The following is a 22598-nucleotide window of genomic DNA, read 5'->3' as shown; positions in this document are numbered from 1 at the left end:
TTTCTTCATATCCAGCCCCCCTCCCCTTCCTAAAACAAATAACCTCCACATTCTTCATTTCCCTTCCTCCTCCTCCTTATAGATTAATAACAACACAGATAGAACACTAGATGTCGTCTTTTCTAGATTTGGGGGTTTTGTTCAGAATAACTCTGAGGCATAAGCCCAAAGGAGGTCTGCGAAGGCAGCGTTGAATTAAAGGACAGAAAGAGAGCGCGGAACTCCTTTGGGCTTCTGTCTCAGGGTTAGTTATTGTTATGCTCCTTCTCCTATCCCTACATGAGTTCTGGATATTACCTTTATTGTACAAACATACTGCAAGCTTTTTACCACATATTTTGTTCAATTAAGCAAACTAACTTGATTTATCTAACATTCGAAATAGAATTGTGAACGCAGACTGTTGAAGAAATCGAAGTATTTGCCACAAACTCTGATTTTTTAAAATTGCTACCACGAAATTAAGAAATCGACAAACAAAAATTATTTTTCTTATTATACGTTCCAGGGTTCAACATTTCTGCATTTCTTTAAGTCCTAAACAATAAATATCTACAGCGGAAACCTCTCTGTGCTGACGTATATTTTTGCGATCTCTTTTAAGCCAAGTTAGGATGTTGTGGCTTCTGTGATATCCTACCTAAGCAAAACATAATTCGTTGACAAATACAAATTCTACGGATTAGTGCTGTCTGTAAGAATTAACTAATCAAAAGTTTCAACCTCAAGTATCTATTCTCTTCTGTTACCTTTGTGGTGATAGTCCCATCCCTATTCTTATCAAAGACTGTGAAAGCCTCTTTGAAAGTTTCCAGCTCATCCTTAAAAAAAAAACAATTTTTTACCTTAAAAAAAAATCTTAAAAACAATTTTTTACCTTAAAAAAAATCTTTAAAACAATTTTTTACTTTAACAAAATCTAAAAACAATTTTTTTTCTTTAAAAAAATCTTATAAACAGTTTTTAACTAGAGAATAAGAGAAAATGGAAATTAAGATGATATTAATACAATTAAGAAGACTTTCGATTTCAATTTTGATTTATATTAAGCTTTTTAAGCAGCATAACTGCACAAAAAATGGAAACAAAGAGAAGCTGTCAATTAAAAAAAACTTCTCTTTAATTGCTTGTAAACATGTAATTCTAAAAAAGCTTGTTAACAATGAAACTTCAAAAAAAACGTCTTCATTATATTGATATTTCGCCTACAATCGTATGAAAATATGAAATGATATTATAAGAAACCGAAGTCGAAAGTAGTAATTTTCATGTAAACCAGAGTAAGAAAGAGGATATATTTTTTTTAAATATGAAATTACTTAGAGATTGATTTTTAAAATGATTTTTATTATTGAAAACATCAACCAAAATGATACGATTAAGGGCAAATGTGAATGTGGGTTGGAAGGTTAAAATCCCCCCCTGTCAAATCTGGATCTCTACTGGTGAGATTAGATTAGAAAATATCCAGAGAGATGAATTAGCATTTATATAAGTTCAGACTCAACATCAGACTTTTTATATATTTAACACGTCAGCATACAATTCAAGGAGAACATCAAGGAGAGCATTCATGGAATTTTTTTTAACCCTATCCCTGCTGGGGTACTTGAAAACCAGGATATGATGGGGGGGTCAATTTGACCCCCCCCTCTAAATCCCATGTTTTATGTCCAAATATGACAAATGATGCATCATTAGAAAGCTCTTGTGCTCTACTTTTAGAATCTGCAAAAAAATTTGCAAGTTTGCAAAAATTGAATTTTTTATCGCAAAATCCTTTTATATAGTAAAAATGTTTGCAAAAAAAAATTTGTCCAAAAAATGAAAAAATTATACATTTTTGAAAAGCCCTTGACCATGCCATTTCAAATATGCAAAAATTTTTGCAAAATTTTAATTTCAACAGCCTCAGACCAATACTTTTTGAGTTATGTAAAAAAAAACTACAGGGGGGGGGGTCAAATTGACCCCCCAGCAGGAATAGGGTTAAAAATCCAAGAAAGTATAATAAAAAAATATTTTTTTTCAAAATTTACCTGAGTGAGGGATTCTAGAATTTTTCTACGGTCTGCTTCAGTAAATGCAGTCATTCTAAAAACAAAGTTTTATATATTTTTTTGATATTGCTTTTAAACTTATCTACAACTGTCAACTATCAACTAGCAATTTTAGAATTGATGTAATTATTATTTTTACCACTATTTATCCAACAGAGGAGTGCCGCGGTTACTTTAAGTCCCTTGGAACAATTAAGTAAAATAAAGAGAACTACTTTTTCAAGTTATTTAAAATACACTTAACAACGGGTTTCCTCAACTAATTTTGACTAAAAACATCCCTCCTTCGCTTTGTTTTTTTGCAAGCAAAATCGGTCTTGGGAACCCTTGGTAAAGTAAAGTTCCCTAAACTTCTCTGTAAAGTAGTTGTAAATAAAAAAAAATTACGTTTTAGAGTCTAATTAGATAGATAGATTCTTTTATAAAAAGTAACGTGAACGATATACAATAGTGTGTTTATTGGCCCCTTAAAACTTTTATCTTATTGACCGAGTTGTGAATCAAACATGTCACTCACAATGAAAGGAGAGCTGCATGAACTTACGTCTATACAGTCCCTTTAAGGGAGTAAGAGTAAGGATTTGAATCTTGTGTAATGAATATTCCACTCTTAGATACAGTATTCCTAGTTCAGGGTTCCACAAACTATGTAGGTTTATCAAGTTACACTCCTGGTACAACACTGGATTCAAATAGAATTTATTCACTTTCCAAAACAAGAACATGGAGAACAAAACAAGAACCCAGAAACAAAACAAGAACCCGGAGAACAAACATGAACCCAGAGAACAAAACAAGAACCCAGAAACAAAACAAGAACCCGGAGAACAAAACAAGAACCCTGAGAACAAAACAAGATCCAGGAGAATAAAAACAAGAACCCGGAGAACAAAAAAAGATCCAGGAGAATAAAAACAAGAACCAGGAGAACAAAACAAGAATCAGGAGAACAAAACAAGATCCAAGAGAATAAAAACAAGAACCAGGAGAACAAAACAAGAATCAGAAGAACAAAACAAGAACCCAGAGAACAAAACAAGAACCCAGAGAACAAAACAAGAATCAGGAGAACAAAACAAGAACTCAGAGAACAAAACAAGAACCCGGAGAACAAAACAAGAATCAGGAGAACAAAACAAGATCCAGGAGAATAAAATCAAGAACCAGGAGAACAAAACAAGAATCAGAAGAAGAAAACAAGAACCCAGAGAACAAAACAAGAACCCGGAGATTTTTCCGCGGTTAAAACTAAAGTTTTCTACAGAGCTTGATCGAAGTGCAAGAAATCATTGTTAGCCTATTCTCACAGTTTTTTTCTGAAAATCGTCCAGCCATGGATCAGTTTGTTCGATATATCGAACAAGTTCAAGTCAATTGCAATGGAGCGAGCACAATTTTTGATTCCTTCTAACAGAATATTCTCTGAAATTAGTTTGTTTCAGCTGTTTTGTCATTTGATGGGCATGGTACATACTAGAAACACTCGTTGTACAATAAAACAGCTGTTTTGTCATTTGATGGGCATGGTACATACTAGAAACACTTGTTGTACAATAAAACAGCTGTTTTGTCATTTGATGAGCATGGTACATACTAGAAACACTTGTTGTACAATAAAACTTTGTAATCTCTGTTTGTCTGTGTGTTTGTTTGTCCGATCAAAACCCCAGGGTTAAAATTCAGGTTTGAATTAAGTCAAAAGTGACATTTCAGCTGAAACTTGAAGTTGGAACATTTCGTTTTTTAGTTATAGACCCAGGAGCAGAAGGTCGAATGTATGACTTTGTGATCTCGTTGCTTTTTACGCATAAGAAATAGACAAGCAAATTTATTTGGTTGGATATCAGCAGTTCAAAACAATTACAAATTATTCTTCTCAATTAAAGAAGATATGATGAAAAACAAAGGATTTTAATCTTTCGTGGAGTTTAGTTTAGTTTGCCGTGATATTAAAAATTAAAACATTTTAATATATTTCAGGATTTTACTATACATCATGTTTCATGCCTTGAGGTAATNTTGAAATCAGTTAAACTATTTGAATTCAGTTAAACTATTTGAAATCAGTTCAACTATTTGAAATCAGTTCAACTATTTGAATTCAGTTAAACTATTTGAATTCAGTTCAACTATTTGAAATCTGATGAACTATTTGAATTCAGTTAAACTATTTGAATTCAGTTAATCTATTTGAAATCAGTTCAGCTATTTGAAATCAGTTCAACTATTTGAATTCAGTTAAACCATTTAAATTCAGTTCAATTATTTGAAATCAGTTCAATTATTTGAAATCAGTTCAACAATCTGAAATCAGTTAAACTATTTGAATTTATTTCAACTATCTGAAATCAGTTAAACGTATCTTTATCATTATATATTATTATATTTCTAATTTTAGCCTAGGTTTGAATCCTGTTCATTAATTACTACAGCTCTGAACTATCAGGAAGAATGAATCCTAAATGGCTGTAATAAGATGCTATCAAGCCTAATTTTTATGTTTATTATGTTAAGTAATCTAATATAAAAAAGCTCCCTTTTAATGAAATCTTATTCTTTATTAAATGATATTTTAATTGTGCATTTCATTCTTACTATTCTGCTCTGCACTATTCTGCTCTAAACTATTCTTCTCTAAACTATTCTGCTTTAAACTATTCTTTTCTAAACTATTTTACTCTAAACTATTCTGCTCTAAACTATTCTACTCTAAACTATTCTACTCTAAACTATTCTGCTCTAAACTATTCTACTCTAAACTATTCTACTTTAAACTATTCTGCTCTAAACGCAAGACTACAAGTCCGAAAAGCTAACTTTTAATCAAACTCCAAGCCCCAAACTCATCAAGGTTCAGCCTCAAAATTACAAACTCTAAAAACTAAAGTCTAAGCTTGTATTAGGGTTTCCGATCGGAACTCCGTTGCACGAAATTGCGCGCAACTGATCTCGAATTGCACCGAATTGCGCGGAGTTAACAGGGCTCGCAATTGCGTTGGAAACCCTGGCTAGTATACTGTGGATTCATAAAACATTAAGTTCCGGCTTTAAAAGTTAAACAATATTAAACTCTAATTGTATATTTGTGCATATGGATACAGAAGGATTCAAGAATACAAGGATACAAGGATACAAGGATAGGAGATTAAAAGGATTGAAGAAAAGAATGAATGAAGGATCGAAGGATAGAAGGATAGAAAGATACAAGGATACAAGGATACAAGGATACAAGGATACAAGGATACAAGGATAGGAGATTAAAAGGATTGAAGAAAAGAATGAATGAAGGATCGAAGGATAGAAGGATAGAAAGATGAAGGATAGAAGATAGAAGGATAAGAGAATAGAAGAATAAGAGGATAGAATAAAAATTGAAGGAAAGAAATGAATATTATCTATAAATCTATTAATCTTTTATTCTATCAATCTCTATTAATCTATTAATCTATTAATCTTTTGATCTATTAATCCATTAATCCATAAACCTATCTATTTATCTATTAATCTATAAATCTCTTATTCTATTAATCTATTAATCTACTAACCTGTTACTACGTGTACTAATATGGAACTACTGGGTTCTGGTGAATGTTGGGAGAGTAAAGGGAGGCTCCTCCGTTAACAGAAGAGAAAACCCTCTCTCTCAGTTCTTCTATCTTCTCATCTTACTCACCCACCACTCAACCAGTATCACAGATAGATAGATACACAATCAGCAACTGGTGCTCACTGCCCAACCTTGTATCATACACCCTGTATTCTGAAGTCTGTATCCTTTATTTTGTTTTTGGAACCATGTACGTATAATTGTATCCTGTGTCTGTAATCCGACATTCTGTATTTCAATTGTTGATACCTGTTTAGTTAGTTAGTCTTTACTATCTTCTTCACCCTGTAGTTCATAAACATGATTCTAATAACGTTACCCTCTGTTCCAACCCTTACGCTGAGTATCCTCCCTTTTCCTTATACTCCCTCACCTCCTCCTTACCTTTTTCCTGATTTATCATCATTCTTATGTTTAAAATGTTCAATGTACATTGTTTTTATCTGCAATTCTCATTCGTTTATAGTGAGCCAACCAATTAAAACAACCTACTCTGGTTAAGCGGGTCCAAACTACATAGTAAATTGTGATTTTTTTATTTGTATTATCTCGTGCTTTGTAGTTGAACAAACATATGAATATGTTTATTTGTATCATGTATTTCTATGAATAATTTATTCTGTATTTTTTTGGATCCTATATCCTGTTTCCTGTATTCTGTCATGTATCTTGCGCCATATTTTTGTGTACTCTGTTTGTGTACTAAATTTTGATTGTATTTTGTATTACATGTGCTGGTACTCAAGCAAATCTGAACTTTATCTAATTTCTTGGACACTCAAAGACTTTTTTGGAATTCCAAATCTATAACAGAAGTGTTTAAGCCTGGGGGACCGTGTGGTTTCCTATTACTGAAAATTTATCTTCTTTTTCTTTGATGGTTCTCTATGCTGTAATGGCACGTTTTTAAATATTAACCCTATTCCTGCTGGTCAAGTTACAAATTTTACATAATTCAAAAAGTATTGGTCTGAGGCTGTTGAAATTTTATGAATTTTCTTACATACCCAAAGCCCTCCCTTTAGGCCTAAAACCGGGCTTTAATACTAACTGCCTGAGTCCTCAGGCACACTGCCTGAATGACTGCTTTTGCCTGAAGCAAACTAAATCTTTGTTTTGACCCACTTTCACTTGTNCGCCCCCCCCCCCCCTCGTACGCCCCTGAATTTTATATTTTGATGTTTTTGTATTTTGTCTTTAAAGGAATTGAGTCTTTACCACAAATTCAAATTTTCTAATCAGCGAATCTTTGTAACTTGATGCTGAAAACCTTTGATATTTCAAACTAAGATTATTTGGTCTAAAAGAATTCTTCGTTTGAAATATCAGAGGTCTACGACATTGGGTTGTAAAACTGTAGGGATTAGAAAAGCAAAGTTTGTGGCAAAGACTCAATTTCTTTGTTTCAGCTATTTTTTCATGAAATACTCGTTACCGGATGATTAACAGCTGGCACCGTTAACAAAAATATATTAATAAAATTGAGATCGTTCATGAACGGAAACTTTGAGAAAGAACGGAAAATGTTACTGCAGACATTTAGAGATGAGCATTGTTTTTGTTTTAACGAAAATTTCAAAACAAATGAAATTTTCGTGAAATATGTGTTTCAGAAAAACCAACGATGGACGAACTAAGTGGATCAAGAAAAAAAAATTTTCAACAAACGATTTGAAATCTTTAAAATCATTCGCATTCGCAAAAATATTTTAAATCGTAGATTTTAAGACATTGTTCACAAATGATTTAAAAATTGTTTGCGACCTAACTTTTTACTGAAAACACAACTTTAATTGACGAATGGTTTTACAATTTAACCGAAAAAAAAACAATTTACTGAACAAAGAATAACTTTGATAAGAAAATGAACAATTATTTAGTTAAGGAACAAATTCAACTCTTACTTAACGACTAAAAAAATGTGTCGTTAACGAATTTGATAGAACGGAACGCGCCCATCTCTAACTACTTTATAGTATTGTATTGGTGTAGATACAGGGACACCCTTACGTAATCTTATGGAATCTTCATTATAAACAGATTAACAATGGTTCTTCTTAAGAGGACTGTTCCGTAATTTCAAGTGATCCTCCAGATGTCAAATTTACAACTGTGCCCTTAAAACCATTGTCTGACCACACACGGTGCAGAAACTCGAGTTTTTTTTGTTGCAAATTTCAGAAGTGTTATTCTCTTCCTTTCTTTCTCATCAAATATTCTAAACAGTTTGACTATTTACTCATTCTTAAGTATTATTTATTTAAGCTGCATATTAACTGTAATTACTATTAAATATTCTGTAATATTAACAAAAATAAATATTTACAGATTTTCAGAGTTTAGTGTTAGACATTGATTAATATTCACTCCCTAGGGACTAGCAATTACATATCCATAGAGTAGATATATAGTAGATATACAGATATACATAGAGTAGAGATATAGTAGATATACAGCCACAGGGTTTACATAGTGTAGATATAAAGTAGATATACATGATATACATGGAGTAGAGATATAGTATACAGGGTAAACAATGATTAGAGATATAGTAGATATACAGCNCCCCCCATTCTCCAATCCCATTTCCCCCCTCTCCCAGTCTTTAACAATTTCCCTGGGATATTAATTACTACCAATGTTTATCTAACGAATTGATATTTTTAGATTTGATAATATCATCAATTTATCAACTCCATGTTGATATATCAAAACCTTATCTCACACTAAAACTAAAAAACTTTAGTCTTGACTTAGTGCTTTAGTCAAATTAATGTAAAGTATTTGTCTGGTGTGGTTTTAGGAAGAGCAAAATCTTAAAACAAAAACAAATGAGCTATAGGCAATAAAAAGAGATGAAAAAAACTAACCACTGTGGCTAGAACAGTAAAGCTTTCTGTAAACAAGGAAACTGAGCGCTTTGTTTAGGAAAGAATAATTGATCAAATACTGGGTACTGAGAACAGTGGCTAGGTTAGAATATATGTAAAGGAACTGAGTGCTGTGGCTAGGTTAGAATAGGTGTAAAGAACTCGAGTGCTGCTTCTAGGGCAGAATAGCTGTAAAGGAACTGACAACACTGGCTAGGTTAGAATATATGTAAAGGAACTGAGTGCTGTGGCTAGGTCAGAATAGGTGTAAAGAACTCGAGTGCTGCTTCTAGGACAGAATAGCTGTAAAGGAACTGAAAACACTGGCTAGGTTAGAATATATGTAAAGGAACTGAGTGCTGTGGCTAGGTTAGAATAGGTGTAAAGAACTCGAGTGCTGCTTCTAGGACAGAATAGCTGTAAAGGAACTGACATCACTGGCTAGGTTAGAATAAATGTAAAGGAACTGAGTGCTGTGGCCAGGTTAGATAAGGTGTAAAGAACTCGAGGCTGCTTCTAGGACAGAATAGCTGTAAAGGAACTGAGAACTGCAGTGGCTAGGTTAGAATATATGTAAAGGAACTGAGTGCTTCGGCTAGGATAGAATTGGTGTAAAGGAACTCGAGTGCTTCGGCTTGGATAGAATAGGTGTAAAGGAACTGAGTGCTTCGGCTTGGATAGAATAGGTGTAAAGGAACTGAGTGCTTCGGCTAGGATAGAATAGGTGTAAAGGAACTCGAGTGCTTCGACTAGGATAGAGTAGGTGTAAAGAATAAGTGTAAATGAACTGAGTTCTGCAGCTAGGGAAAAATAAATGTAAAAGAACTCGAATGCTGCGGCTAGGACAGAATAGCTGTAAAGGAACTGAGTGCTGTAGCTAGGTTAGAATAAATGTAAAGGAACTGAGTGCTGTGGCTAGGTTAGAATAAATGTAAAGGAACTGAGTGCTGTGGCTAGGATAGAATAGCTGTAAAGGAACTGAGTGCTGGGGCCAGGACAGAATAGTTGTAAAAGAACTGAGTGCTGTGGCTAGGTTAGAATAGCTATAAAGGAACTGAGTGCTGTGGCTAGGTTAGAATAGCTGTAAAGGAACTGAGTGCTGTGGCTAGGACAGAATACGCATGAAACTAAACGGGGTTTTGTGTAGATCTTAGTAGTTTTATAACAGCAAGTGATGTATAGAATAAATTCAAACACTTTCTACAGAAGAACTTCAAAATATTTAAATCTGAAGCAAGAAAATTTATAATTAAATCTTAAAATTTTGGAATAAAAGCTATCCCTGACATGGAGAGTAATCATTTAGAAAAAATGAACCAGGAAGATTAATTTGGGAACGAACTTATTTGCTTAAATTGTAATACTAAGCGGGCGTCTTATAAAACCAAAATCTTTGATTATTTTTGCATTATCAATTTTAGACAAAATGGCGGAGAGCGCAGAAACTGATGATTTTTTTGATTATTCACCTAGGTAAGGCGCTTGAATATTCACCTAGGTAAGGCGCTTGGATATTCACCTAGGTAAGGCGCTTGGATATTCAACTAGGTAAGGCGTTTGGATATTTCTAATTACGATGGTTTTTAATTTTAGCAATTCATATATCTACAGTGGGATTCATAAAACTGTGGAATAGAAAGACAACTTTAAGGCTTAGAGTTGTGATTTTAAGTAGTTCAATAAACATAAAACACAGTAATTGTCCTATAAAAAGTAATAAGTTGAATTTTGGGTGGCAAGCCTATTTAGCATAAAACACAATTCAATACATTATAAGATTGCTTAAATGTCGTCTTCTTATTTTACAGTTTTGTGGGTCTCATTGATGCAGAAATGTTTTGTAGTTATTAGTCGATGAACTGACATTTTTATAATACAAAAAAAAAACCAATTGATTATAAATCCTGCAAAACTTCTACCCCTAAATTGATTATTGTGATATTTCTAAAAGCCAATATTTATTTGTCCGCATCTGAGGCGCCGCAGAAACCCGACGTCAGAATTCATCAATTTTAAATAAAGGAATGGAATTAAGGTTTTGCCACAGAATCAAATTTTCTAATTCCTAGATCTTTGGAACATGAAGGTTAAACCTTTGATATTTTAAGCTTTGATTATTTGGTCTAACAGAACTCATAGTTCAAAGTATCTAAGGTCTACACACTTGATTGGAGTAGATATAGTGAAGAAATCAAGTTTTTTATTTTAGGCATGGAATGGAAGAGGAGCTGATACACAGAGCTAAGGTTTGATGGGGGTTCTCAACTATATTCCTATTTCAAGGGTGAAAAATGTCCTTTGTAGATACTTAGCAACTACTCCTTTGATAATGTTAAAGGGAGTGTTGATGTAGTTTCAAGTGACCCTCCGTTTGTCAATTGGTTGGTCCGATTAACAACATGTACCCTCTCAAACTTTGTTTGCTCAAGAATGCATGAACATTGCAAGTGACTCTCAGTAGTAGAGATGTCAACGATAGTGTAACGTAACGTAAAATGTAAGTTTTTGTACGTTACGTTACAATGATAGGAAACGTTTGGATATATTCTATGTAACGTGAACGTTAAACGTTGACGTTAAAGGATCTTATACCTAAGATAATCTTCATGGGATAATCTTCTCAAATTTCAAGTAACACTCCGTAGAGTGCACTTCGGATTCACAACAGGTACTCAGAACCTTTGCCTGTTATCAACAATGCAACAGATATCCATCATATTATCCTTGAAATTTGGTTAATTTCCATTGTGGATTTTCTATAAAGTGTATTGCGCATTTCTGCTTTAGAAACAATATGGAATAAAGTGTCAAAATTAAACACTTTCTTAGTTAAAAAAAAAATTTTCTTGTAAATCTTTAAATGTAAGTTCACTGGAAAATACAATGACAGTAATTTAAAAAAAAACTTTTGGAAATTAAGTTTTTACCTTTCAACATTTTGGAAGTTTTAGAAGGCTTTAGAGATATTAAGTTTGTTGCAGCATAATGATAATGATAATGTAGCAAGAAAATTTTTTCAATATTTGCCTAGGATGGGGAAAAGGCCTGGAAGAGACAACTGTTTGTTACTCTAGGGGCTTCCACAGGTACTAAACCAGAGAGGGAGGGAACACTCCAGTATGCAGAGTCCATTAGCGCCTGATCCAATCAGGGTTCAGTCATGTGTTTGTTGTCTATTCTGAACCAATAGAAAAAGTATGGCGGTAACATCTATCTTTCTATCTATCTCATTATCCAATCAAAGTTATGAATCCTTCAATTGGCGCTATCAGTAAATGGAAATATTTACTTCTACTGAAACTATGGTGTGAATTCTATATATATAGGGATAACCACAAAGTTTAAGACTTCAAAGACAATTTAGCTTTTTTCTTGAATTCCTGTCCCCCCCCCCTTCCTGGAATATTAAGAATCATAAATTTAAGGGTTGGGACTAGTATCGGCTCCTTTCAGTCTTTCTGCAACCATGATAAAAGTTAATAAAAAACAAGGATTTAATGCAAGGAAAGTTATTTCAGAAGTGTACGCATCTTTTGTATTGCAGTTTACTGTCACTGGGCGGTAATGTAAACACAAGACGGATGACACAGCCTGAAATGGGATCCATATTTCACATTAAGAAATTAATGAAATATTCTGGTCATAGGAAACTATTATGTGAATTATCAAAATTATTAAAATTTAATGCTATTAACCTCCTCGGATACTAAACGAACACTGATGCATCTATTTTTGTTTACAAATTCCGCCCAGAGAGAACTGGTTTCACTATGTACTCAGAGTATACGCGACAGCAATTAACTTCCCTTGCATTGGAACCTTGATAACAAAGATCAAATGAGACTCTTGACGCATGATGTATTAAAGGTTGAATTGGGACTATGTTATACTTCATGAAGTAATCAATGAGAATTTTGCTGATAACTTCCTGAAACTATACAGCTAAAAACCAAGTGGTTTAAAGTTCAATAAATACAAAAAAACTATTTGGTTTTTTGGTTCGTAGTGTTTTAATTGGACAAATTGGACAGAAATTTTCTCTATATCTCGAAGGTTTAAGTCTTTTTAGATTTAATTTTGTCTCGAGCTTCGTGCTATAATTATAGTATTATAGGTAATTTTGTGAAACGTTTGTGTACTTGCCTTGTCTTATTTCAATGGCTGTTTCTAGATCAAAGAAGATTTGAATCAAAGCAGAAGTCAAAATAAAAAGTTGATTTCAATTTTACTTTCATTTCAATAGAACAAAAAATATTTTTGAAATATCCTCAATTTTTTGGAGAAAATCCGGGAACCAATCAAACTTTTCTAGCACAATTGCTGTAATATATAGCTAATTTAACATTATAGCACGATGATTACTTTATAGCACGTTCATAATGAAATTCACGATGAAGTAAGTAATAATGATAAAGTACACAATAGTTTCATGAAAGTATAATTAAGTCCGTAATAGAAATTAGCGTTGTGATACTTTACATTTGGCGCAATCTTTTAAATTGATTAAATTATTTAAATTATTTAAATCTTTTAAATTGATTAAACTTTTCATAGCAGTCCATGCAGACTCTGCAGATCCATATGAAAACTGTAAAGACCTTATCATGCAATTGTAACAGTTTCATGTCAAACAACAACGATTTTCTTCGTTCATTTTTTGTTCGTTGACAGGATTTTCCGTTAATATGTAATACTTCCGTTTTCGTAAATGAATCTTTGACTAGCCGTACTCAGCAAACTGTGAAATAGAAAAAGTTATAACTTTAAAAAGTCCAATGAGCATTGAGCATGAGGTGCACAAGAACAACAGAGTAGCTAGAGTAAACGGATATTATTTCACTAAAGTATTCTTTTCCTAAGAATACTATTTGCTATGTAACAACATCTAATACAATTAAGTATTGCTATTACGTTATCTTCATCTTCCATTGTTTTCTGCTTATCATTATATTTTTCATGTAAAAGTTTTAACTTCATGTTCTTGTAAAACGAAAACTATAGATAAATAGATAAATCGTTTTGTGCGACGCACTGTATGGTTTAGGAAATTCCTATCCAGAGGTGGCTATGGGGCTCAGTAAGATCTACAGTTTCCAGGGGGTTTTCAGACCCAAACGGGTGCTGAGCCCCCATTAAAGAAACATAATTTAAGCCGCCTGGACAAATTCCTGAGTACGCTCCTTTCTTTTAAACTTTACAAATGTGTTTTATAAATCTAAATCTTTTTTATTACAAAGGAGGCCTGAGTATGGGTTTATGCTTGGGCTGGGTTTCACCCGCTATACAGCAATTCCAGGTAAATCAGGATTAAAAGTCGTCTTCCAGAAACTAGAAATGGATTTCATTCAATTAACACTATTCCTGCAGGGGGGGGGGGAATTTGAGACTTCCCCATCCCCTCTGTAGTTTTTTTTACATAACAGTCATACTTAATTGGTCTCTGACTGTTGAAACTTTCTGACTTTTCCTAAATACACATAGCCCTTTCTTTTGGTGTAAAACCGGGCTTTCTGTTGTGCTGGGTTAACATGTATCTTTAATCAAGTTGAATATATCAATGTTTATTAATCATTATTTAAATTTTTCCTTATTTTTAGAATGTGTCCAGTATAAACTCCACCAAACTTTCTGGAGGTAGATATCAAGGTTACAAAAAGTACTGAGAGTTTCAAAGAAGTTGTTACAGAGAAATGACAAAAGAAAAAAACGATATTAACTCCTTACAGGGAGTGTTCGCGATATTGACTCCTTCTTACAGCCTACAGGGAGTGTTCGCGAAAAATGAAAGAGAGATAAACGATCTGAGTGCAGGCCGGAATAATCCAACTCCGTATGGATCCTGCGTTCTTCGGTATGAGTAGTTTTTAATCCTTTTCTCCGACCTTATAGACGCAACAGATAGAAGTAAAATTAGCATCGATCGATATCAAATATAATTCGAAATCTGCAGCCTTCACCACTTTCATTTTTCGCTTACACTCCCTTTAAGTTTTAATACTTTTAAATTATCCACAAATTGGTTTAATAAATGTTATCAAAAAGTATGCATGAATTTGTCCAGGGATGGTGCTTAAACTTTAAACAGGGAAGAGGAGAGGGCTAAAACCCTGTAAAAAGCACAGTTTTTACTTCTCCAGGGGCATATCCCTCCAGTCCCATGTTTACGGATCTGGTGACAAAAAATTAAAAATGTATATATAAGCACTCGCGCAAAACTCGATAAGAATTTTTCCAATTACTTCTTATTTAACTGAAGCTAATAACCTTAGCTTTACAGGTTACAGGGCTAAAAAAAAGTATACTTGAGTTAGCGAGATAAAATCAAAACCCATGGTGTTGCGGCACTTCGAAGCCCATCCAGTCTTAAAAGTTGTCATGGCAGTTTTGATTTAAGTGCACTTCGAGTAGGAAATATAACGGATTCTGAAGCGGATTGGATAGGAGCCGCACTTCCCTTAGGAGCTATTCTTCAGGTCTTTATTACAGGTTGGTACAATTTACCATTAAGGATGAGACTAGAGACGACTGTCGGGAACGTATTCTGTTTGTTTTCTTATATCTTGTTTTTATTGTTTGTTACAAATGTTCGGTCACTATAATAATGTCTAATACACTGTACAGTTTCAAGTCTCATTCTTGGTGGGTCACCCTGTGTTGACCAATATGAACATAAACCCTTGATTACTCCAGGTATATTGATGGACTGCTTGGGAAGAAGATTAACTGTGATTCTATCCTCCCTGCCAATGTGTATAGGAGAGTTCAAAGTTCTTTGCTTAACCCTTTCATCGATTGGGGTAGGGGGGGACCCCCTTCCCCCTTGGGTTTTTATACATAACTTAGAACGCTAAAACTTCACTTTTAAACTTTATAGTTGTGAACAAATTTTGCTAAAAGTTTTTTTTCTTTGATGTATAGGGTAGTGTGTAGAACTGTCAAACGGCAAAAATGGTTAATAACTTTTTTATGAATTAAGCTTCAGAGCTTAAATTTAGGGGGTGGTGGAACCCTCCCCCCCCATCTATATTAGACAAAATAACCCAATTTGGATTAAGACTTGAAAAATTTGAATGAAGACGACAAAGATAAAAGTTGAAAATTGTGTGGAGCATTTTAATCTCTTGATTTTAAAGTATTTCCACGTGGTAAACTTTGAACAGGTTGGTTGTGTATCAGCCTTGCGGGTCAACTTTGGCAGATTTATATTGGTCGAATTCTCACAGGACAGTTTACAAATTGTAAAATGTATTAAAACCTTGATTAATAATCGAGTTGGTGTTTAACGAAACCGGAATAGTTTTCAAAATTATTTTAATAGAGACAAATATATACTTTTGCTTTTACTAGTAAAAACAATCTTATCCCATTGTATTTTACCTAAGACAGAACTAAGTATATGCACCCTGCATGAGTAGTGCAAACCCAGGGAATCGGGACTGGTTCATAGAAGACGACATTCATATATGGTATCTTGAAGGTTTCTAATGGGAAAGTATAAAATGGAAGTCAGTCGTTCCCAATTTAACCGCGTAATCATCGGAAATAAATCAGATTTACCGAGGTTGCGTGGTTTTCTTGGAACTATATTCCAGGGCTGCGTTGTTTTGGGAATACTCTCCATGTATTCATTAGGGGTAATTAGTCATAATTAGATAATTAGATATTACATAATTAACCAGAGACGAGATCTTTCGGTTCAGATAATGCCAGATATCTCCATATCATATCAATATCTCGAGACAAGGACATCAGATAGAACTAATATTGGTTGAGATCAACTCTTAAAACATACTGGCTTTTTATTTGAAACACAGTTCAAATGAATAATGGGTTTTACGTATAAGTTTACAAACATAGAATGATTTACAACGTACTGCAGGTTTACAGAATTTACAACATACTGCAGAATTACAGAATTTACAACGTACTGCAGGTTTACAGAATTTACAACGTACTGCAGGTTTACAGAATTTACAACGTACTGCAGGTTTACAGAAGTTACTCGATATTTGTTATACATGACTTTTCATTTACCGTATACCTTGGGATTGAGAAAAAATTAAATTTTTGAAATTGTCTTTTTTGAAATGTTGTGTCACTACAAATACTTGTAGATTTACGCAACAGAAACAAAAAGAAAATTGATAGAATTAAACATGTTTTAAGATAGAAAAACGAAGATATCTCGATTCTACCTTGATACTGTTGTTAATTTGACATGTCAGTCTCTAAATGAACTAAATAAAAAAAGTTTTCTGCTCTGGATAATCAATGGTTAATCAATCAATTGAGAAAAGATTTTATTATCTTCCTGGATAATCTTTTTCTGTTAATTAAACACTCACTTCTTTACAATATTCAATACCAGCTAGGAAACCCAGCTTTGCCTCGAGTTTTCCGAAAAAGTCAACCATCTCAATTTAGAAACTTAAAACCAAGCTGAGAACCTTCCTTTTGTTCTCCCGGGTTCCACAATCAAAATTTGAGGCCAATCGATCATGCGGTTCATGAGTTATGATCAAACATCCAAACAGAGATTACTATTTATATTCATCTATATATACTTTTCTTGTCTGCCTTTCTGTCTGGGTCTCTGTTTGTTTGTATCCGAAAAACGTCAAAACGGCTGAACTGATGGGGCCCAAATTTTTTGTTGTGGGACCTCAGGTGACCCCAGGGAAGGCTTTTGGATGATCAAATTTTCAAAAATTAAGTTGAACTTATTATTAATTTCAGATCTTCTTGTCTTGGGATGTTTTGGCATTTATTGCAGTTTTAGTGCCTATCTTCACTCTAATATTAGGTAATACAATTGTGAAGTTTAAAATAAAATCATTTTTTGATGTTTTTTTTTTTAAAGTAATGTATGGAATGTATGTGTTGTGTATGCTATGCAAGGGAACAATTTCCAAATTCAAGTTGATGTTGGAAAAATACTGTGTACCAAGGATGTAATGCAACGAAAGTTATTTTAGAAGTGTACGCATCTTTTGAACTGCAGTGTACTGACTCTGGACGGTAGTGTAAACACAAGATGGATGTCGAAATTTTATTAATACGTCCGTATTACTTGACCAGAAATTCCACCAATGGCAGTGCAGTAAAGTGGTCACGTGATACAGGCGGAGACACGTGACCAGTATACTGCTCTGCCATTGGTGATAGTTCTGGTCACGTGATTTAAGTTTCAGATTTTCAAAATTTTACATATATGAATTTTCGTATAATNTAAATATATCTAGATCAAGAGCTAAAGTGATTAGCTTTCAGCCTATACCCCCTTTCATTTTTCCTTTACAGTCCCTTTAAAGTCAATAAATTGTTATGTTATATTAATTGAGGTTTCAGGATTCTCGATCATAAAAATTAAGTAAATTCATTTTTTTTATTTACAATTTTGACATTTTTTTATTCAGCTATATTCCTTCTCCCTGATTCTCCAACCTGGTTGATTAGTGATGGAAGGATTGAATTTGCAACCGAGGTTACACTTTGGCTCAGGTAACAAGGTTACACTTTGGATCATGGACTGTGATAGTAAATTGACTACTGACCCTGGTAAACTAAGATAATGTGTGTTGATTGAATACAATAAGGTTTAAAAAATATCAACCTTTATCAGATCGCATCTAATTGTTTTGAAATTTTGTCTAAGGGATCGGGAGTTGGTTCTGCATGAAATTGAAGAATTGACAGAAACATCTCTTAGGAAAGATTTTTACAGCATTTTTCTGAAACTTTAAAACCTAAATATAAAAATATTTCTTCGCAGTACGTTAGATCTTTAAAGAATACCCTGCATCAAAAGTTTTGGTAAAATATATATTTTTTAAATTGCTAAAGAAAAACGGAAAAATTCCTGATAAGTTGAAAAAGGTGTAATCTCTTTATGGGTAGATTATTCCTTGACCAATAAGAGTTGGAATGTTGCCTCAAAACATCGAAACAGATGAAAATTGTTCCACCTTCTACAAAACTATATGTGTTACGCACTTTACTTTCCAGAAAAATTGGGTTTAAGATTTTCTTCTAGCTACATGAAACCCTCCTTCGCACCTGCAGGGTGTCCCAATAAACGCGGGAACTAAAAGACGACTTAAAAATCGATGGAAATTTTCGAGTGTATTAAAAGAATAAATAAATAAATAATCTGTGAAGATCTAAAGCGGTTTAAAAGTCGTCAATTAATAACTAGGACACCCTGCCTAATTATAAAATGAAACCCTGGTTCATTTTCTTTAAGTAAAATAAACCTCTGTAGAGCTGATGAATCCCCTTTTCCTTCTCCCCCCTCGTACTGTGATGCATCTAAGGAAACCCTGGACAATACTTTATTGAACTATTCAAATCATCTACAGGGTTACCCAAAAAGGATGAGATTTTTAGAGAATTTTTGTACGGAATTTTTTATAGTTATTTTTCTTACATCCCTGCTTTTAAAAACAGGCTTTTTAAATAAACCATCAAAAGCATAGATTAATTAAAATAACAGATAGAACAATAGATGTCGTCTTTTCAAGATTTAGGGGGTTTTTCGTTCAAAATAACCCTGAGTAAGAAGCCCAAAGGAGTTATGCGCATGCGGCATAAATAAGGCTCTCTCTCTGGACCATGCGCGTAACTCCTTTGGGCTTCTACCTCAGGGTTATTGTGAACGAGAAACCCAAAAACCTTGAAAAGGAGACATATAGTTTTCTATCTTAATCTTGTTAATTAGTCTAGATGATTAAAAGACTGTAATAAATATACAGATCAGGGTTACCCAAAAAGGATGAGATATTAGAGAATTTTTGTACGTAATTTTTTTAAGTTATTTTTCTTACAAACCTGCTTTTAAAAACAGGCTTTTTAAATAAACCATCAAAAGCATAGATTAATTAAAATAACAGATAGAACAATAGATGTCGTCTTTTCAAGATTTAGGGGATTTTTCGTTCAAAATAACCCTGAGTAAGAAGCCTAAAGGAGTTATGCGCATGCGGCATAAATAAGGCTCTCTCTCTGGACCATGCGCGTAACTCCTTTTAGCTTCTGCCTTTGGGTTATTGTGAACGAAAAACCCCATAATCTTGAAAAGACGACATACAGTTTTCTATCTTGTTAATTAGTCTAGATGATTAAAAGACTGTAATGAATACAGAAGTTAAAATTTAGCATTCAGATCGTCATATTTAAAAAGTTTTTAGTCTCATCTTTTGTGGGTAATCCAGTATCTGGTATCATTGTTTTGAGTACAATCATACGCCACTCAAAACGGCTAAATCATGTTTTTTGTACCCCACGTGATTTCAGGAAAGGTTTTGGTAGGCCAAAATTGAAAAATATTGCTGGTAAAAATGTTGATTTTCAAAATTTGTGTAATTCCATTAATTTCTAGTGTTATATGTAAGAAAAGCAACATTTTAACTAAAAAATCGTTTATTATTTTGAACCTTGCTAACGGATGATTAGAATAACAGAACACACAGGCCTAGTAAGTACCTAAACTTTATTGATAACTAGAAACTCAACATTCCTTTAAGTTTAAAACTATTAAAAAACTTTATTTCCTTTCATCGATGTTTCCCCGTTTATTTCGTTCTTCAATTTGTTGTTCAATTTGTTCTTCAATTTGTTAAAAATAACAAAAGATAGTTTTTGTTGCGTATCTGGTATGTAGCACACTGCAAGTTTGAAGTTACCCACAACGAATGAGACTTCAGAGACAACAGTACATAATTTATTATTTCATTAATAAATATGTTATTGAAATTCATTAAGGCGATTATGAATGTCGTCTTACATGCGATTTTATCAAATGTCGGATATAGATTTGGATCGTAGTTTCAATGAGCAAAAAAATAGTTAAAATGAGTAAAAAATAGTTCATATGAGCAAAACAAAAGTTTAAAAGAGAAAAAAATAGTTAAAATGAGCAAAAAATGTCATCAATTTTCAACGAGGATAAATTCCTAAAAAGTTAAGTGAGGGAGCTAAAACTTTTCTTTAAAACTACTCAATAACAAGCACCAATGCCCTTCAGGTCGGTTTCTTCTCTCATCCTCGCTTCGTTAACGATCGTTAACAAAGGGTTATTGTTAGCAAGATCGTTAATGAAGGGTTGTCATTTTTAAACGATTTTTTTAAAAAACGGTCGTTTCGTTCTTCGTTTTTTTGTCTTCATTTTCATAACGAATTGATCGTATTTCAATAAAAACGAAAACGATTCATCCCTGCCTGCAGCCGTAAAGATAAAAATGCAATTTAACCCTTTAAACGTTAATGTAGAAGAGTTTCAGGTCGTTAAAAGCTCATCCTTTATATCCTGTATATATTGTCTACGGGTTGAATCCAGACAAAGCCAGTTAGCTTGATATTCCTAATTATGTTGATAAACCAACTATGCGGAATCAGGTTAGTTAGGGTTTTAATGATAAACCAACTCTGAGGAATCAGTTCAGCTTGATATTCCTGGTTATGTTGATAAACCAACCATGCGGAATCAGGTTAGTTAGGGTTATAATGATAAACCAACTCTGAGGAATCAGTTCAGCTTGATATTCCTGGTTATGTTGATAGACCAACTATGCGGAATCAGGTTAGTTAGGGTTATAATGATAAACCAACTCTGAGGAATCGAGTCAGCTTGATATTCCTCGTTATGTTGATAAACAAGCTATGCGGAATCAGGTTAGTTAGGGTTATAATGATAAACCAACTCTCCGGAATCAGGTCAGCTTGAAATTCTTGGTTGTGATGATAAACCAACTCTGAGGAATCGGGTCAGCTTGATATTCCAGGTTATGATGATAAACTCTGAGGAATCAGGTCAGCTTGATATTCCAGGATATGATGATAAACTCTGCGGAATCAGGTTAACCTGATATTCCTGGTTATGATGATAAACAGGAATCAGGTCAGTACAAACTCAAAAGCCTTTCATAATATGACTGCGAACCATGATGTGCACGCTCTCACGCGTAAACAGTATTTTGCTAATTACTCCATTTAAACTAAACTAGAAACAAGCTTGTGGCAATGTTAAAATATGCAAAGAGCTACAAAAACGTAAAAGTGGTTGGTTAGATCTCAGTGAAATCCAATCAACTTTTCAAACATATCATTAAAGCATGAAATATTTTTTTAAATACATAATTTCTATTCGTTTTTAGTGTTGTTGAAACGTTTTTCCATGGTATATTCAACTGGAATGATACAGTTCTTCCTGCTTCTCTTTCTTCATCTATTGTCGGAGTTTGTATGCTTGTGTCCACGCTTATAGCAGGTATAAAGAGGTGTGCATAGTATCTACACTTATAGCAGGTATAAAGATGTTTGAATAGTATCTACACTTATGGCAGGTATAAAGAGGTGTGTATGCTTGTATCCACACTTATAGCAGGTATAAAGAGGTTTGTATAGTATCTACTCTTATAGCAGTCATAAGGAGGTTTGTATAGTATCTACATTTATAGCAGGTATAAAGAGGTTTGTATGCTTGTATCCACACTTATAACAGGTATAAAGAGGTTTGCATAGTATCTACACTTATAGCAGGTATAAAGAGGTTTGCATGCTTGTATCCACACTTATATAAGGTATAAAGAGGTGTGCATGCTTGTATCCACACTTATAGCAGGTAAAAAGAGGTTTGTATGCTTGTATCTACACTTATAGCAGAAATAAAGAGGTTTGTATGCTTGTATCTACACTTATAGCAGATATAAAGAGGTTTGTATGCTTGTATCTAGACTTATAGCAGACACTTATAGCAGGTGGAAAGAGGTTTGTATAGTATCCACACTTATAACAGGTATAAGGAGGTATGTATAGTATCTACATTTATAGCCGGTGTAAAGAGGTTTGTATGCTTGTATCCACACTTATAGCAGGTATAAAGAGGTTTGCATAGTATCTACACTTATAGCAGGTATAAAGAGGTTTGCATGCTTGTATCCACACTTATAGCAGGTATAAAGAGGTTTGTATGCTTGTATCTACACTTATAGCAGAAATAAAGAGGTTTGTATGCTTGTATCTACACTTATAGCAGATATAAAGAGGTTTGTATGCTTGTATCTA

The 22598-nt window shown here is 33.5% G+C and overlaps 2 protein-coding genes and 1 long non-coding RNA gene across 3 annotated transcripts in view; 2 read left to right on the top strand and 1 right to left on the bottom strand.

Annotated features, from left to right (window-relative positions):
* Positions 1–719: 719 nt before the first annotated feature.
* On the bottom strand, positions 720–5695 carry LOC111700255 (uncharacterized). Its single transcript, XR_002764949.1, has 3 exons — positions 5606–5695; positions 2040–2094; positions 720–821 (listed from the first exon to the last, which is right to left on the bottom strand). It is a non-coding gene; the product is annotated as an uncharacterized LOC111700255 (long non-coding RNA).
* A 4267-nt stretch (positions 5696–9962) lies between these two features.
* Positions 9963–16083, top strand: LOC111700236 (facilitated trehalose transporter Tret1). Its single transcript, XM_023471103.1, has 8 exons — positions 9963–10010; positions 10747–10783; positions 11569–11623; positions 13775–13833; positions 14135–14171; positions 14946–15023; positions 15228–15293; positions 15698–16083. The coding sequence occupies exons 1-8, from the start codon at positions 9964–9966 to the stop codon at positions 15787–15789; spliced, it is 471 nt and encodes a 156-aa protein (XP_023326871.1). The 5' UTR covers position 9963; the 3' UTR covers positions 15790–16083.
* The window catches only part of LOC111700261 (solute carrier family 2, facilitated glucose transporter member 6-like), a 10956-nt gene continuing 4394 nt past the window's right edge, over positions 16037–22598 (top strand). Inside the window, exons 1-7 of the mRNA XM_023471139.1 lie at positions 16037–16171; positions 17274–17340; positions 17954–18038; positions 18193–18246; positions 18799–18850; positions 20872–20930; positions 21689–21811. Coding sequence (XP_023326907.1) covers positions 16037–16171; positions 17274–17340; positions 17954–18038; positions 18193–18246; positions 18799–18850; positions 20872–20930; positions 21689–21811 — 575 coding nt within the window. The remainder of the gene's footprint in view (positions 16172–17273; positions 17341–17953; positions 18039–18192; positions 18247–18798; positions 18851–20871; positions 20931–21688; positions 21812–22598) is intronic.

Source organism: Eurytemora carolleeae, unplaced genomic scaffold (genome assembly GCF_000591075.1).
Source record: "Eurytemora carolleeae unplaced genomic scaffold, Eaff_2.0 scaffold86, whole genome shotgun sequence".
Classification (NCBI taxonomy): domain Eukaryota; kingdom Metazoa; phylum Arthropoda; class Copepoda; order Calanoida; family Temoridae; genus Eurytemora; species Eurytemora carolleeae.
This window is presented reverse-complemented; position numbering and strand designations above follow the sequence as displayed.

Excerpts from the sequence above, each read along its gene's own strand:
- LOC111700236 (XM_023471103.1), top strand. The coding sequence starts at position 9,964 with ATGGCGGAGAGCGCAGAAACTGATGATTTTTTTGATTATTCACCTAG. Across the intron at positions 11,624-13,774 it reads TACTCTAGGGGCTTCCACAG|GAGGCCTGAGTATGGGTTTA; the intron begins GTACTAAACCAG and ends TTTATTACAAAG. Across the intron at positions 15,294-15,697 it reads CTCCCTGCCAATGTGTATAG|GTTGGTTGTGTATCAGCCTT; the intron begins GAGAGTTCAAAG and ends AACTTTGAACAG.